An 18,910-nucleotide genomic window follows, 5' to 3' on the forward strand; every position below is an offset into this window, starting at 1 on the left:
CCACTGCCCTCTGGTGCAGAACCTGTCCCTCACTCCTCCCACCCTTCCCCTGAATGCTAGGCAACACACCATCCTTAGAAATGAAGGAAGATGTGCAACTGATCAACTTTCTGCATATGATACCAAATGGTTTCCCCAGAATATCAAGTTTTCACCTGTACATATGGTATTTATGCAAGTATAGAGGCTCACTGCAACCAAACCACATCCCAGAATGTGTCTGCCATCATACTGAAATGGAGGCATGTAATCCAGGTCCGAATTTAGAAGAAATTTCAGTGCTGGAGTTCCCACTGGTTCAAGTCTGGTTGTATGATATGCATTTGAGTGTCATGTCTGTGGACTTCCAAATGCAATGACAGATTTTCCTGCGGTCATACATAATGCTTGCTTTGGGATGCAGTCAGTAGAAATGAGCTGAGCCAGTTTTCCCAGCATTACAGAAGTTGGATTGCAGTAGGAATGCTGGTAGATGTTCTAGTAAGGAATATCACTCGATAAAACAAGGTGGTATAAAAGAAGCTTAAATCTCTTATCACTTTCTTGCATATGTAAGGACAGATTTCTGGCAATCTTGTGTTACTGGCAGGTGAAAACATGGCTTTGGTCATCCGAGCCAAGGACAAACACCAAAGCAGGTGCAATGACTGAAGTTTATTGCTGAATAATTGTCTAATGTTAGAGTCACATACTTAGGTCTTCTTTTTGTCCCATGTTTATTATTTATGAATGCAAGTCACTCATTATTTACTGTACAGTAACTATAGTTATTGCTGAGATGGAGCGGCAAGTCCAAGTGGTTAAACATATATTTTACTTCAGTATATCCTAAGTATTAAAATTAAGTAGCAATATGCTTTTCCTAAGCATCTTAAAATGAAGCATTAGGTATGACTGATAGAGTAGTGCTTCTTCAGTGACTAGAACTGTGCAGTGCATGTCTAACTGCAAGGTACCAGCATCCAAGCACAACTAAAACTACATTGTGTGCTAAACTGTAGTAAATCAACATATTGAATGGCTTTGACCACCATTTGTGAAATGAGAAGAATTAAGTCTACACAGCTTTGTATTTCAAATGAGCAGTGTTTTGCCTAATGGGTTAATTAAGTCATTAGCAAAATTACTTCGTAACAAAGTCAAGACCAAAGGCCTTTGTTCTTCTTGAAGCCTAAACCTTGGCTGCTCTGTGCAAGAGACCCCTCAGCTCTCACATCTCACTGCTTGGGGCAGTGAGCCCAGGTGGCTCTGCAGGCAGCTTCCCCACAGCCCCCCCAATTCATTTCTGCATGCCGGGACTGTCCCAGCACCTGCAGATTTCTGAGCTATGTTCACTGCTGCTGAAGTCCAGGACAGAAAACTATCTGACTCCTTTTGATGTGAGGCTATTAATCATAGTGTACTACAATCTAAGCTTTTTTTTTTTTTTTTTTTAGTTTCTGTTCACTGAAGTGCTGAGACATACAGAGAGATCCAAAATTGGATCGCTTTTTAGGATGAAATCAGTTACCTTTCATATAGGGATTAATGATTTCTGGTTGTGCAGATTTTACAAGCTGAGTTTCTGGTGCTTGTATTTAAGTTTTTGTAATATCTATTCTTTCTTAGTTAAGTGAATTATTATGCTTCTTACCCATGCTAAGCCTCAGGGAAAAACAAGTGCTATGCTCTTTATAATACTGATAGATCATTAGCTCTGCATATGGCCTTTCAGTATCTAGAAGGGGCTTATAAGAAAGAAGGGAACAGACTTGTTAGCAGAGTCTATTGTAATAGGACAAGGGGAAATGGTTTCAAACTAAAAGAGGGGAAATTTGGATTGGATATAAGAAAGAAGTTTTTTACAATAAGGGTGGTGAAGCACTGGAACAGATTTGCCCAAAGAGGTGGTGGAATCCCATTCCTGCAGACATTAAGCAAGGTATGTGAAGGGATCCCAAGAGCTGCTGTTGTGACACAGAGCAACAAAAATAACTGAATATTTTGATCTGGGTTTTTCTGTTGAACTCATTTAGAATTTAAAATGCAAGGAAGGAAAATTCAGGCAGAGGTTCTTTTGGCTTACGAAGCTTCTTCTCCAATACTTCACAGGGCCTGCCCACTGGAAGGAGGTTTTTCCTGTCGCTAATGGAGACCGCCAGTCACCAATCGACATCAAAACTGAGGAAACCAAGTATGACCCCTCCCTCCGTCCTCTAAATCCCAATTATGATCCAGCTTCTGCTAAAATCATCCTGAACAACGGGCACTCCACCAGTGTTGAGTTTGATGACACTGTGAACAAATCAGGTTTGTTCCTTTCCTATTGTGCTGCTTTCTTCCCCTATTTCCTGAATGGAGCGCAGTCTGGGCATATCTCTCTGCCAGATGTGACCTCCTCAAACCAGTAAGGCTCTGCTCCTCCGGATGAGATTTCCATTCACCTGTCTTTCAGCCTGTTGGGATGTGGAATCATATTTCCAAAGGAGTTTTAGGTTGTGTTTCTTGGGAAGCACTAGGATTCCTTCTTTGCACATAGAAGTTGATGTGCCCCAACCAACTCAATAGTGCCAGCAGCCCAGTTTGAACCATAATTGTGAACAATTTTGCAAATCCTGCTCTTTTCACAATGGATTAATCCTTTGAGTCTCATTACAGGTTTATTCCAATCACATCGCTCAAATATCTTACCTGACTTTAGATGCAGGTTTGACTGTACATCCTTTTCCTTTTTATGACCCATGCTTGGACTTCTTATGTCAGGAAAGAACCAATGCAGAACAAATGAAAAACATCCCAAAGGATCTCTTTTCTTCTCTGAAAAGTGTCGTTATCCTAGTCTTTTATAGGGGTGTGTAGCTTCCCTTTTTGCAAGCAATAATTCTTATTTAGAAGTCTTCTGATTCAATGCAGTCTTTGTAATGTTAATACCTGCATCATTAGAGGCTTTCCTTGGATGGCAGGCTTGCTACCTCCTCTCCTCTGAAACTGTAGGAGTGTAGTTTCTTGAAGCGGTAAAATCTTCATGTGGATGTGTGAGGCTTAGCTGAGGATGAAAGCCAGAGGGGGACTAATAAGTGATCATGCTGTCCCTCAGTACAAGGACTTGTTGGCTGATAGTGGCAACAGTGACAGACAGAGGTGGAAGCAACATCTTGAACAGTTTTAGTCTGATTGAAATCTTCTGTCAGTCTGTGCAACACTGGATATTGCCTGAAAGCCACCAGTTGGCTGGCAAAGATCTGGTCTGGTCTTGTGTGTGTCAGAGGCCACCAGACTGGATTAATCTCTGCTAGTAGGTGTGGGTGAACTGAAGCACATCTCTTACAAAAACATTCAATCATCTGCCTTCAAAATTTCCAGAGACGACAAATCTTCCACTGTGCTTGGTTGTTCTAGTTGTTGATTACTCTCGTGGTTAAAAAGTCAAGATCACAAATTATTTCTGGTGTGAGTCAGAGCAGCTCAATGTTTAAATTTCTTTTCTTTAAATAATAAATTAAAAAAGAAGTACACCAGTAGTCTCATTCACTTTTTAACTCTGCCCGTGAAGTGATAAGATCTCAACACGTATTTCTGCAGGCTTACACTGGTGGGAAAGCAGGGGTAATATGATTCTCTTCCTACTGCTTTCCTCAGGCCATAAATCCAAGGATACAACAAAGCACTGACAGCTGTTGATTAGATAATTTACAAGTGTAATCCTCAGTCACATTCAGAACTCTGTCTTCTATGTATGAAATACATTCTTCAGTCACACATGTGTAGCTTTACATTTCAGCCATTTTCACACATTGTTTATAAAAAATTCAAATCTTTCTGCATCTGTAAACTGACTTGTTCACTATTTTCCCTGGTATTTGTTACTGATAAACCATCAGTAATGTTTTTGTTTTCTTTCAGATCATTGATCGGAAAAAGTATTGAATTCTGAGTAATATTTTGCTTTGTGGCTGTTTGAATGCAAAATTTTTACCATCACTGTATGATGTGACACAAATACATCATCAGGCCATTTTCCACGTTTTTCGGAAGTATTTAATCAAGTGTTGATGCATTTCTGTGTAGTTATTTTTCCTCCACCAGTATAACACTGATCTTTACACATTTTTAGGTTTGTTTGCCAACAAGTTCTCAGTCCTCAAAAGAAGGATTTTGTTTTAGAAGTGCCACTATCCCATCCCCTTTGTTCACTAGGTTTATGGGCTGTGTAAAAGTGAGTTTTTGAGTTGAAGTTTTTAGAACAAATATTCTTACCCATAGATAAACAGTTCCAGTTCCTTCCCACTCTCTAGGCTGCTTGTGTTAGCAGATAGGCAAGCTAATCAATTCTTCTCTTACAATTACCTGGTGGCATTTTAATCCTTACAAGGTTTATATTTTGGATTAAAACTGGAAAAAGAAATAAGTGGCTGTTGTCCTTCCCAGTCCTCTTAATTTAAAGAACATCTCCTTGAAGTTTCCATCTCGTGTTTTTAAAATCTCTACAATGAGCCAGTAAAACATCTCAGACCAATCCCCATACCCTCCTAGGAGACATGGATGGAGCAGAGAGAGAGAGTTAAGTGATTTGCCCTGCAGCAAATAGAGTTTTTTTGAATGTGATTTGTGTTCAAGTGTCTGTGCAGACTTGGGTCCACTCAACTGCTTAGAAAAACACGAGTGCTTTACAGAAAGAAAACAACAGAAGTCCACCCATATTGGTGTTCAGCTGAATGAAATTAAATGTCAGTAATATTGCACTTGTACAATGTGTATCTAGTTGTGTTAGCATCTGCTCCTTCCAGTTTCTTAGACTTCTGTCAGCTGTAATTGGATCTGGCTGCAAAAGAAGGAAAAAGCCTTGAAATTTTTTTATGATCCACCTACTCTCCTCTGAACTTCAAACAGGAGAAAAAAATCTATTCACATTTTATTTTTCTGATCCTCCCCTTTACTCATAAAATCTATTTTAAGCTTAATTTCTCAGTTATTCTTTCAAATACACTCAAGACAGGACACTACTTGCCAAACAAAAACACTTCTCCATTTTTCCATCTTCTGAGAAATACCCGAGCCCTAGCAAGACACAGCTGGTGATAACCTGGTGGTAACCCTTCAGTGGGCAATAAACCACTAATCAGTACATCAACATAGTTTTGATAGTCACATTCTGGACAAAGAAGGATTCCTTTATAACACATCAAAGAATGGAGAACCCATATAAAAGCTTTTGAGAAGAAGTAGCATAATGCCCAGAAACTGAAGCTTTAAATTTAAGCAAGTTTAAACTCACACCAATAGCCTCAAGAGCTTCTGTTCCTTCAGTTAAGCCCTCTCCTGTTTTTGGGTTTGTAGTGCTGACCGGGGGGCCACTCTGTGGGACCTACAGGCTGCGCCAGATCCACTTCCACTGGGGTTCCAACGACGAGGCTGGCTCTGAGCACGCTGTGGATGGGATGAAGTATGCAGCAGAGGTAAGGCTTGGCGCAGAATCATTTGTTCCTCTGAACCTGTGACTAGCATTCCATTTTGAGAATAATTTTGCCCCTCAACTCCCACTTTTTCTTCTCCCTTCATTATATCAAAAGACAAGCAGTCTTCCTGAAGTGTTTCGTGCTTGATCCATTCTAAAAGGAGAAGCTGTTTGCTTGAGAACTGCACCCTAAGGTCTATGTCAGGCAGCTCTGGCCTGGCATTGCCACAGGGGACAGGTGCATTGGCTCCTCTGGCATGGAGAGCCCTCTCCTGCTCTGTCTTCTTCGGTCTATTGGAGTAATCCACCATAGAGAGTGCTCAGTCCAACAGTGACTGATTCCTCTTTGCAAATGGAAGTAATGTGGAGTGTTTTGATGAGACTGAGATCTATATCGGCAATAGTTCAGAGAGTGAAGAATTTTCTGGGGTTGAAAAGAAGTAAACTGTATAAATGCTAGTGGAAAAATAAAAGTCTTGTAATACTAAAGAAGAAAAAAATGTTGCACAGTGGTGTTATCAGATATTGCTGGAAATGCTTTAAGAGACAGTGGTCAGAAAAAATAAAATCATTTTTCTAACACTAATGGGGAAAAGTGACATTTGCAGTGTTTAAAGGCTTATGTTTTCCACAGGAACCAGGTGGGATGGAATATAAAGAATTAATAGAGGTGCTTTAAAACCATTCAGTGCCAAAACAAAATTTCTAGCTGAGAAAATATAAATGTGTATCCCATCTAAGAAACCAAATGGAAGGAGAAAATATCTGAATTTCTAGCCAGTCTAAAAAGCTTTCCGTTACCTGTTGGTTGGGTAACCCTCCACAAGAAGCTCTCTAAATGTCATTTTGGCTATGAGATAAGAAACCCAGAATTCAGACCAAGGCTTCTGAGCACTGCTTACTCAAAAGAAAATACATCAAAAGGAGAAATGAAGATGGTTTCAGTGCTCATGTCCATGAGGAAGATGTAAAAGATTTCAAGAAAAAGCATCAACTGTGTTGAAGAAAGAAGTAATGTACAGGTAAAAAAGAGTGGAAGGCTCAGCCCCCTAACTCTACAGGGAAGCAGAAGACATCCACGACTCCATTCTTTGTGGCAACATATGGTCAGATCAAGGTCTCCTCACGAGCTGCAATGACACAGTGGTGGTAAGACGGTATATATTCCTTAAAAGAGAAGTCGCAAGCCTTTGAGACGGGGGCTGTACCAAAAGTGTTTCCCAGCTCTGTTTGTTTGGGAGTTTTGATTTTACGGGGGCTGATTTGGGCTTCTTCTGGCAAAATTCTGATGGAGTCTTATTTAGTTATGAGAATTTTGCTTTTTGTTCTTTGTTGTTTTTTTCTTTTTTAAAATCCACAATAAAACTAAATTCCGACTGAGAGTTTCTGTTTCCTTTTTGTGTATTAAAAATGTAATTGTTTAAAAATTGTTCGACGTAGCTTCTTTGAACCTCTAATCGTGAGTGGTGCAGGCACAATGAGCTCCAGGATACTAATTCACCTCAGAGTGGTTTGATGGACTCTGTTCTCCACTTGGTTTAATTAATAGCACTTGTAAGCAACTTTCCTTCAAGGATTCTGAAACTGTGAGCCAGCAAGTCATTCATCGTGAGCATGTGCATTATTATTGATTTCAGTAGAATTCCTTACTTGCTGAAGATTATGTTCCAGCCATTTAGAACCCAAGTACTCAGCAAATGTTAATTACATCCTGTAACAACTAGTAAACTCTGTATTACAGATACAGAAAATTGAAGCTCATAGATGTTAGGCAATTAATGAGGTGTGGAGTCAAAATCTTCACTTTACTAGATCTGTATTTCAACTATGTTGAAATTGTTCCTGTTCCTCTCATATAAATCCTTTAAAGTGAGTTCCAGCTTTCCCAAACTGTTCTTGTACTGGAGATCTTAACATGTTGCATTTCAAAGAGAAGCCCCCTTTTCAGGGGTTCACCCCTGTTTAAGTCATTCAGTGGAGCTGTTTTTCAGCACTCCTATGGAATCAAGTGCAAAGTCTGAGAAGATGCTCACCAATTTTAAAAAAGGCAATCCCCAGCCCTCTGAGCCTCTCTTATCTAAAAATTGTGGCAGATAACATGCAGTAATCCACTGAGGATTTGTGGGAGGAATTAACATTTGTGAGGTACTTGGTCCTGAGTGCAGTACGTCTGTTCTCTCTGCAGTTTGGCAGTCAGACCTTTGTTCAGTGTGAGTGTTCTGGGGAACCAGGAGCTCCCACTGCTGAGTCTGGGCACGATTTACAGACCCTGGCTTAGCAGGAGGGACTGAAGTGGTACAGAGGCTTTTCCTGTCTTCAGGAGGCAGATAGCAAGGGATCCTCACCCTTGTGAGTGTCTTCAAGTTCTTAAGCAACTACCATAGGACAGTTGCAGAATAGTGCCTGTTGGAAATTCAAATGCTCAAACCTGAGATAATCAAGCTACTTTTAAGTTCCTAACTACTAGTAATCATAGAAAATGACATTTGGAATGCATCAAAGATGACATTTTGATATTCAGCTTAAACTTAAGAGGGGAGAAGAGGTTACTACAAGTTTAATGTGTTCCTCTGCCCATTTTCTGCTTGCAGCTGATTTACTGAAAGCTTGATTAGGAAAAAGAGGAACAAAGTACTAATGACATCCCCATGATTTTCAATCACTCATTAAAATCAGCTGTACCCAAAGTCTTAGCTTTAGTTACATAACCAGGGGATATCTTGTCTTAGCCTCAGAATCTGGGACTTGGGAGTGGTTTGCTAGGCACTGTACCATGCTGATTGCTGCTAGGTAATGCCAGCCACTGGCAATGCTTGCTGCAATTTGTGTGAACTATGTGTTTGGCAATTTCAATAAATACTGTAGTGAGAAAAGTGGCTTTGAATGCAAATAAGTGAAGTAGAATATTGTTACCAGTAAAGTTCTAGTATTAATTTGTGACTCTTCCAGTTCAGCGAGAGTTGATGCTGTCTGTGCCTCTTGCTTTTCAGCTTCATGTAGTTCACTGGAATGCTGAAAAATATTCCAGTTTTGTCGAGGCAGCTCGTCAGTCAGATGGATTGGCAGTCATGGCTGTGTTTCTGAAGGTAAGCCCCCGCCAATAAATCTGCATTATGAGCCCAAAGTTATTAACAGTGATGGTGTAAAAGTGATGCTTGTGCTACAAGAGCTCTCACTTTCCATTTCACATTATAATGACTCAGGAAGTTTCACTGTCTTTCTTAGCACGCATAAGTCCCTTATTGTCACCTAACTAATGCTGTGTGAAGCAGATTCAGTATGTGTTTGCTTTCTGATTTTTATCTTTTTTGACATATTTTCTCCAGAGCTCAAGTATTACATTTTTCTTTTTCAATAGATTGGTGAATGCAACCCTCAGCTGAAGAAGATCACTGACCGCCTGGACACCATCAGAATCAAGGTGAACAAATGCTCCTAAAAAACTCCTGATATCAGTGGTTGCTTTCACTGTTTTGTTTCTGGTAACCTGGCTGCTACTCCTCTTACCTTCATGGTTCCTACTGTGCTTGTCCAGGATGCTGCCAGCCTGTGTCATGATGGAACAAGCCTTGCCTCCTTTGACATGATTTTTCCTGTCTTTTGTTTTTAAATAATACCTCATGTAAATAGATGAATGATTTAATAGATACAAGGCAACAATGCACTTGTATAAGAAGCAATTTCTTATTATTTCTTATGACCACAACGTACTTCTTTTTAATTTTCAGGGTAAGAGAGCGTTATTCACCAACTTTGATCCTAGTTGCCTGCTTCCCAAATCCCTGGACTACTGGACTTACTTTGGCTCTCTCACTGTTCCACCTCTTCTTGAAAGTGTCATCTGGATTGTCCTGAGAGAGCCCATAAGTGTTTGTTCTGAACAGGTACATCTTGATTTTTCACTATTGTAGAAATAAGGCTTTTGTAAGGCTTCAGTGGTAAATGCCACCAAAAAGAATAAATTTTTGCAGACTCTGACACTGCATACCTTATGAAATTAAAATATATATATATATATATACAAAAAAATTAGTCTACTTCCATGGCATTAAATTCCACTTCACACTATATATTCATGTTGCAACAGTGACACCCAGTGGGCTGATCATTTGGTAAGTAGTGTTTTTTACAGCAGAGAGTCCAAAGTGAATCAGATCAATAACGGAAGTTTGCAAGTATGTCATTTATAATATGTTACTAATACTGTAAATCTCAAGATTTTTGCACCACAGCGTTTGTCTAATTCATGGCCGGTGTACTTCAAATACTTCAGTAAGATTTGATATACTGGGCCACATGCTCAGCAGAAATGATGGCTACAATCTTTGCACAAGGCCTTAAAATAGTTCACAGAATGGGATGATTCTTAACTTAAGTGACCTCAAATACTGTTTTAAACTGATTCTGAATTGCATATTCTCTCTGAGCTTCTATTTTTTCATCTCTATCTCCTTACTCATTCAAGTGTGGTCTTGCAGGACTCTTGCAGCACAATCTAGGACTGAAAATTTGCATTAAGATATGAATTTCCCAAAGACAATCCATTGTTCAGGTCAAAAAGTTCTCACCTGGGCTAATTTATAGTTAATATATCCTGAAATGTGAGACATATGAAAACACCCATGTGTAACAGGTTCAGAGGATGCAGCATTGGAAAGGATGCAAAATAGTAAAGAATCACTGTATTTTGCACTCTATGTATATTTGCAATCTTATATATTAAAGTACAGATGTACTGTTTCAGATAAATATAAGCACACACAAAGTTAAAAATGTGGTTTATATTATGACTGATACTGTTTGACCAATTTTACTTCTCAAATGGGATTGTTTTGGGGATTCTACAGTTTACTGACCACTTATAAATATTATAAGTATTATAAATATTAGCTGTGGAGTGGAGTAGAAAAAGATAGCACTGGCATTTTTTGCTCTTAATGAAATTAAGGTACCAAGTGCTCTACAACTCGATGCAATATTAAGATGAAATGATTTTTGTACTATCCTATACTTGGTAACCTAGAAAGGAAGTAAGTTGGTACATAGAAATAAGAAATGTTGGAAATATTAGAAATCAGGCCAAGTATTAAATTTCAGATCTGAATTAGATATTGAGTATTTACAACATGGTTTTTCATTAGTGTGAATGTGAGGGTTTCCTGCTGAACGTTCTGTGTCCCTCGATTGCAGCTCGCCCAATTCCGCAGCCTCCTGAGCACAGCTGAGGATGAGGTGGCCTGCTGCCTGCTGCGGAACTACCGCCCTCCACAGCCCCTAAAGGGCCGAGAAGTCAGAAGGAATTAAAGATGTAAAGCAAGAACAGGCCACCACTGACACCAAAGGCCCAATTGTCGTTGCTAATATACTTTGTGATTTTTATTTTTATTTTTTTGGTGAGTTGTTCTAACAGACAGGTGTTGTTTGATTACTGGTTACTATGCAGTCATTTCTCACAGACAGAAATGTCCTGAGCTTTGGCAGTTCCATCACTGATGTGGACAGGTCAATGTGTTTGTGTGCACTGGTGTGGGAGCATTGAGATGCTGGTGTTACATGCACAGAGTGTTATCAGAAGGATTTGCTGCGGTGAAGGAGTTGTCAAGAAATTGTCACCAAATTACTGGACAGGATCCCTGGTATTAATGGCAGTACAGGATGTTCTGGAATTACTCTTCTGGTCTTTAATGTAACATTTAACTTAGTGAAGACTTTGTATATGTTGGATCATATCAGATGGATTAGGTATTCCTGAGTTCTGCTGTATAGAGTGATGAAATTGTCCTGAACCTTGAAAACTGCACAGTCACAAAGGGATCTGTGAGTTCATGCCTAAATCCAGTCTGTAGCATCTGGAGAACAATAAGGACTGAATACCACGTCTATGTAGCATCAGAATCCTACCACATTAAATAGTCTTCAAGAGACAGAGACAGCCCTTGCTTTAGACTGGTTCATATAATTCACACAGCATTGCTCAGGAATGGAATATCTCCTAGGTGCATGCTGAAGCTCTCCTGTTGCAGATGAACTTGAGTCACTGCACTTGTATTCAAAGACCAAAGACAGCCTTTAAGCCAAAGAAATCAGAATCAAATCAATATCCAATAAAAGATCAGTTCATGGTAGCAATGTCTTGAAATGTCTGTCTTTAGTCAACTGACCTGAGCTTGTGTTATTCTCAGGAGCTTTTTTTTTAATTATTTGTATCTCATCGTTTGTTTTAAGCCAATTTAATTGTTGTTATTTTCAATAATAATGAATTTGCCATAGGATATAGCTTGTATAGGTAGATTACCCTAAAACTGTGAGAACTAGATAGTGAAAACCAGCAGTACTGGAGAGAGGCAGCTAAAGATTTCATGGGCAGCAATTGCCTCTGTAATACCTCTGACCTTATCTTCCACAACTACTCTCTATCAGTTTGTTTTTTCATAGGTTTTATATACTGTGCCTCTTACCTCTACAGGTCTTTTTGTCTTAGATGGGCAAATATGAGGGAAATCACAACAGGATTGTCTTTATATACCTTCTTTAACTGAATAAAATAGACATAGAGTCATAGATATTTTAGCTTAGTTTGAGACAGGTGTATTTTACTATTTTTTTTTTTTTTTTTACCTTCTCCTCCCCAGAATATAGGTGCTACTGCTGCAAGGCCTCTTAATGCCTTCTGATTGTTTTCTGAAGGAATGAACACAAATAGGCTATTGGATAAATATAAGACATTTGGCAGCAGCAGTTGCAAATAGTAACCAAAGAGGAAAAACCTGCCGGCACTTTTTGTTTTCTGACATAGGAAGAAGAATGCAGCTGAAAAGACATCAGTCTGCTTCTTTCTGAGTGAGGATGTCTGCAAGGTGTGCGCGGAGAGAATGAGAGTGTGTTGTGTGTTTTCATACCCTTTGTAGATTTAATGTTGGATCTGATACATTTTTTGGTCATGTAAGTAGCTGCAGAATATGAAAAAAATGTTAACAAATCACATGAAACTTATACAACTTTCTTGCTGAGATGAGAAAGCAGTAAGGCTTTGTATCAGAAACAAAACTTGTACATGTTTTTATGTATTGAAAATAGTGGAATTGATCCAGTGCTTTGATATTTATGAGGATTTTATCAAAATAAAAAATTGATTTATGACTGTGTCTTGTCTTTTCTATCAAAGTGATGAACGTTTTACAAAGCAGCCTGCAGTTTTATTGGAGATCTAGCTTTGGAAAATATTGTCACCCCTCCTCTGAAATCCATCAATGGGTAGTCTGGTATTAGGTATTGGGTGGTGAGGTGCAGGAAGAGGTTGCCCAAGGAGGTAGTGGATGCCCCATCCCTGGAGGTGTTTAAGACCAGGTTAGATGGAGCCCTGAGAAACCTGATCAAATGCCTGATGTAGTGGCTTGCAATCCTGCCCACGGCTGGGGGGTTGGAACTAGGTGGTCTTTGAGGTCCCTTCCCACCCAAGCCGTTGTATGATTCTATGACCTTTTGTATGTTCCAAATAAATAATCTTTGGCAGCAGCAAGGAATTCGATCAATTGTACTTAGAGTTTCTAATAGCATTTCTAGACTGCATAAGGTTTGCAAGTAACTTTTAGAAGATGACATGATTCACAGTAATTCTAATGTCCTATGTCTGGGCTGAAAGCTGATGGCGCTTGAAAAAGGCAAGAAATGCTCAGCTGGCTGAAATCCCTTGGAAACAGATACTCCAGTTGTCTTTTTGTTGTGAGTGCCTTCCAGAGCATGGACCAGTCCCAGCACTGCATCCTCTGACTGGGCTGTCATTTTCAGTCACGGCCTTACTCAGTGCTCATACTACTTCGAGCTTAGCTTTACCATACTGCCTGCAGGGTGCTCCCAGGGAGTTCAGCCTTGAGTGTGGGTTCTGTGCTATGTTAACATCACTCTGGAACAGATGAGGCTAAACTGTCCGCCTGTCTGCCCCAGCTGCAGCTCTCCTTGATCAGAGGTTACCCTCTGACACGCTTTTGAGATTTCATACGAAAGAGAATGAAATGCTCAATGACCAAAAAAATGCACAGGGCATTTGTTGAAAAGAATATCTGTCAAGAGCTGTATACAGCCGGATGACTGGTCACCCATACACTTATTCTCAGAATTAAATAAATTGCAGTGGATCCCTGGGGTCAGCTCTGCTCTTTTTGGCACAGGAGGGAAGCGGTGCACACTGCTGTGTTCACAGTCTGTGCCAGTCACATTTGTGATGTCATGATGCTCTCTTTGGTCATTTTGAGGTCATTTATGTACTTTGTGATTTCACAAATAAGCAGTTTTACCTGAGAATCACCAGTGTTCTCAGCATTCAAACTTACGTTTCCAAATTGTTTTAAAACGCTCATGATAATGCAGAAAACAGGCACCAAGCTGTGGGTAGTCAAAAGAATGCTGTGTACCCAGGTCTGTAGGTGGCATCAGCAATCTAAAAATTGTTGAAGATGATTTAAACAGTATTTCTGTTAGTTATTTCATTGCAAATACAGTTATAACCAAGAGCAGTGTCTTACTGGTGTTACATCATCAAACTGTGCAGTGTAATAGTCACAGTACTGCACTATTCAACAATGTGTTCAGTCTTAAATTTCACAATCTCAGCAGGGACTACCCAAAGAACTTCCAGACTAGTCCAGGAGCAATTCATCAGCAAAACAAAAACAGGCACAAAGCTGACAACAAAGCTTTTTCCAAATGCCTGCTCCATCAAGACTGAATTGGTTGCAGCTGACTGAAACATGGCAGTAGCTCTATATGACAAAAATCAAAAGTAATAATTAACATTGTTTGAGTAGCTGCAGTACAGTGCGTGGTGTTGTCAGCCATGCATCCTCAGCAAATCCTTGAAACATTTTCCTCTGTATGCACAGTCTGAAGGTGGTGGTATAACTGCTGTTTCTATATAGCTTCTAAAATACTTACAAACAGTGCTAAGATAACTATATGTGTTCTGTCTACATATATTTGTCTCTCTATATATTAAGTTCTCTGTATTTGAGCGTATACACAAATAAATATAGAGAAAGAGTTGGAGAATGCCTTAAAAGCAGAACATAGTCTGTTGAATGTTATGTAGGTGAGCAGAAGCCCCCATCTCTGGGTTACAGCAATCAGGAAGCAATCTAGCCCTGCCACGTGGAGTGGGAACACCCAGCATATCAGAACAGAACACCACTCGAGTACACCCACTGCCTGTAGGTGATATTGCTTAAATAATGCAGAAGTCTTAAGATTATGCTTCCTTAGTTACTGCTGAGGGTGTGCTGCAGCATGGCAGTGTGTTCAGGGGTGTTTCTGACTTATAACAAAACAACTCCCTGAATGCTGTGCAGTCACTTGCACTAAGCTCCTGCTAAAACGGGTTGAGATTAAGAAAGATTAAAGATTAGAGTTGAGAATTTTCTCTTTCATTCTGCATATCGTAATTCATGCAAGAACAAAGCGAGACTGACTGAACTGCTTTGAATTGAAAAAAAAAAAAAAGAAAGCTTGCTCCTGTTTTTCTAAAGAGTGTTTACGACTGTTTAGTTGTGTTTTAAATGGTGTTACTTAGAGATCTGCTCCAGGCTTCTTTTTTCTTATGGCTTAAGGCTTATCTTCAGCCTCTTTGGAGACTGTAGTTGTCCCAGTGTGGGCACTGAGTCAACTATTTAACATGTTTGAGGACTGAGATGTGCTTCACTCCTAGCATTTAGCACTCTTGGTTTGGTAGGCACTAAACAAACATTACCTAATGCTTCTTACTGGCAGAGTTAACTTTCTTGTTTGGCAGGGGAAAAGCTCCAATCATAGTATAAAACCACAAAACAAATAAATGGAGAGATAGCTAAAAAGAATTTGTTTTTGCATTTCGCGTTGCTGTCACTTTTATTTTCTGACTTTTACAGAGAGACACAATATCACACCCACAATGTAAATACTATCCAATTACAGAAGTGTTCACATTAAAAACCTGCATAGCAGAAATCTTCTGATGGACTTGTTCAAAGTCTGCTCACTCTTCCAGAAAGAAAGTCAAGCATGCCTGCTGTGTTTTGCAGTGAACCTACAGCTGCAGTTATCATGTTAAATAAAACAAGGCAGGGCCCAGTTACTGTCCCTAGAACAATGTCATATACAAACAAACTTTCCAGGGTACCTTTCTCCACATAGATGTTGGATACAGCAATTTCACTGCATCTCACAGAGAGCTCTAGCTGGCATTTATCACATGCTTTTGGGGAAGACCCCCAGCAATAGCTGACCATACTGAATTCCTGTTCCTCTCTATGGACACAGCTGACACTCCTCCAGGTGGAGACTCCACCAGAGTACAATCAAATTTTGGGTCAGAGCATCAAATTTTGGGTCCCCAGCACAGGTAAGACATTGAGCTGTTGGAGCAGGTCCAGAGGAGGGCCAAAAAGATGATCAGAAGGCTGGAGCACCGCTTCTATGGGTACAGGCTGAGAGAGTTGGAGCTCTTCAGCCTGGAGAAGAGAAGGCTGCAATGAAACATTACAATGGCCTTCCATTACTTGAAAGGCCCTACAGAAAAGCTGAGAAGGAACTTTTCATAAGGGCATGTGGCAACAGGACAAGAGGAAATGGCTTTAAACTGGAAGATGGTAGATTTAGACTAGATTTTAGGAAGAAATTCTTTACTGTGAGGGTGGTGAGACACTGGCACATGTTGCTCAAAGGGGTTGTGGATACCCTGTTCATGGAGGTGTTCGAGGCCAGGCTGGATAGGGCTTTGAGCAACCTGGTCTAGAGGGAGGTGTCCTTGCCTATAGCAGGAGGTTGGAACTAGATGATCTTAAAGGTCCCTTCCAACCCAAACCATTCTATGATTCTGTGATTCTGTGATTCTGTGATTCTATGATTCTATGATTCTATGATTCTGGTGTGTGCTAGGAATGCCTTGTGCAGCTGTACAACCCAAGACTTCACCAGAGCCTCTGCTCTTTCGAAGCCGTGATTGAACATCTGTGTGATATCTTGTCCCCACTCAGTTTGGACTCTTACATCTCCATCAGCTGACTGCTGCATGGGCACCACTGCATATGGTACTCCTGCACACCAGAGGTATTTAGATGTTTTGTAAATGAAATAGGCATATGATTTTTTGGAGTTCTTATTGGATTTAGACTCTGGCAATCAGCCCAGGTTTCATTAAATTCCAAAATACATCTTCAGAACACAGCTGTAAGTCTTTCCTGTGCTTCTACTTATCTGTGAAACAGAACTGCTAATGCTTATTTTGCTCATAATTCTGTTGTCTTTCTGCAAAAAGTTAAGATTTTTGTGGCTTTCATGTCACAGAAGCCAGCATATGAGTGGAATGCTGATTTAACTACGGAAACAGACAGTTTTTCTAAGGTATATGATCAGACAAAAAACCGACTGGTCGTGTGGTCAACGTCAGGAGCACATAAGTGAGATTAAGGAGGAGTAACTGGAAATTGGGCACCCTCTTCTTTCCAAGGAAAGAGGTATTTTCTGGTTCACAGAAGGCCTGGAAAACTAGATTTGTAGAAGGAGGTGACTTCAGGCCAGGGGCACATCACATATCTGCCTCATGGAGAGTGGTAGAAGGTGTTTCTGGAAAAGTGCATTTTAATGCCAGGTCTGTCCTATGGCTGATCCACATCAGGCATAGAATCATAGAGCCATAGAATCACAAGATTGGAAAGGATCTACAAGATCATCTAGTCCAACTGTCCTCCCACTACCATTGCTACCACAAGCACTAAACCATATCTCATAGCTTGTCATCCAGACACCTCTTGAACACTGCCAGGGACTACAACTCCACCACCTCCCTGGGCAGGCCGTTTCAGTGCCTGACCACTCTCTGAGAGAAAAAGATTTTCCTTATGTCTAATCTAAACCTCCTCTGATACAACTTGTGGCCATTTCCTCGGATCCTTTTTGTTGCTTGAGAGAAGAGGCCAAACCTCTCTTCATCACAGGAGCATGCTTCCTCATCAGGAATGAGAGCTCTGGGCGTAATCCCTGTTCTGTTCCTAAATTCACAGCATTTTTCTTCATGGCCTTACACTAGTCACATCAAGTCATTATTTTCAGACCTGTGCTTAACTCTTTGTTAAGCCACTGAAAAGAAGATCTTAATTTCCTTGAAAGTAGACTACCTAAGAAATCCAGTTAATGACAGCTCCAGCTCCGTGGCAGTATGGATCACTTCTTTTGGGATGCTTACAGATTTCAAAGCATAACCTTTGGGAACAAGGTTGCTTAATCTTATTGTGAGTCTAACCATACTAATAGAATGACTAGATCCCTTTATGCTTGGAAATCTACAGATGATGAACGTGAATATCATGTTTGCCACAGCTTCGACAACAACTAGGCTATAATGTAATTATACTCACTCACAGTGTTGTTTTGTAGAATCATGTATTTGAATTCAGTCTTTTCGCAAGTATTCCAACCTGGTGTAGTGTTACAGAAATGAGATTTCAGTCTGGCCTATAGCTTGTTCTTCTGTATGTTAATGTCTGGTCCTGCAACTCCTTGAGCCAAACATCTGTTTTCCACCTCCCTCTCATCAATCAGATATGCTTGAATGAGTTAAAATGTCACTTGAAGAAATACACGTACAACAAATACTTGGAAGAAAAGCTAAGAGATCAGAGATAGGTCAGCAATGCTCATAGCAGGGAAATCTAGAAGGCCAGAAGCAGGATACAGTGAGTGAAATAGGAAAAAATCCTGTAGGCCTTGGCTGAGCTTTCCTTTGCAATAACGATCTAAAGCTGTCTGGAGGCTTTCCCTGAAGCCCTTCTCTCCCTTGATGAAATTACAGAAGAATCCGAGTTACAAACCTTGCTGCAGGACATGTAATGGATGTGCAAAATGAAACACTTTATGCTGTCAACTTTGTAAAGTTCTGTCCGATGTTAACCCTACAAGGCTCTTTTAAGGGTTGAAAGCACTCTGAACTGTTGAAGAAAAGTGACCATTTTAGGCATTTCTCATTCATTTTTGTGTTTTCACCAATGACTCCTTTGCACCATACCTCAAAATAATGCTGCCATGGAAGAAATGCCCAATATGGAGTGATGAAAAAAATTAAGAAGCAAGGTTTTTTAAAATTCACACATCACAGCAGTGCAAATCCAGGGAAAACCACACCTTTTGGTGAGGAAAGTAAGAGAAGGTTGGGGTCTGGCCATCTCCAGAGAACTAGAAGGAAGCCTAATTCCTTGCACAGAAGCAGCTGTGGGTGTCTCTTCCTGACCCTTCCTTACCTCTCTGTAAGACAGTGGTGTTCCTATTGCATCACTTACTCATTACTCTTGGTGCTACTGCTATCAATTCTGTCCTAGCTCATTTTCCAAAGGTAAACCTAAATGTTTCCAGACAGCACATTTTTGGTGAACTAAGGTATAAAAAATGTAAGAAGGCAGATCTTCATGCCACCAGAACTGCTGTGCAGAGCTGGTTGTTTTGTTACCAAAAAGT

At 40.1% G+C, this 18,910-nt stretch overlaps 1 protein-coding gene across 1 annotated transcript; it reads left to right on the forward strand.

Annotated features, from left to right (window-relative positions):
• Positions 1 to 1,824: 1,824 nt before the first annotated feature.
• Positions 1,825 to 12,574, forward strand: LOC100539447 (carbonic anhydrase 13-like; the record flags this gene model as incomplete). Its single annotated transcript, XM_019614132.1, has 7 exons — positions 1,825 to 1,921; positions 2,092 to 2,289; positions 5,317 to 5,435; positions 8,425 to 8,520; positions 8,793 to 8,855; positions 9,163 to 9,318; positions 10,625 to 12,574. Coding segments are annotated over 7 exons (843 nt in total), but the record flags the coding sequence as incomplete, so codon positions are not given.
• Between the last annotated feature and the right edge of the window lie 6,336 nt (positions 12,575 to 18,910).

Source organism: Meleagris gallopavo, chromosome 3 (assembly GCF_000146605.3).
Source record: "Meleagris gallopavo isolate NT-WF06-2002-E0010 breed Aviagen turkey brand Nicholas breeding stock chromosome 3, Turkey_5.1, whole genome shotgun sequence".
Taxonomy (NCBI): domain Eukaryota; kingdom Metazoa; phylum Chordata; class Aves; order Galliformes; family Phasianidae; genus Meleagris; species Meleagris gallopavo.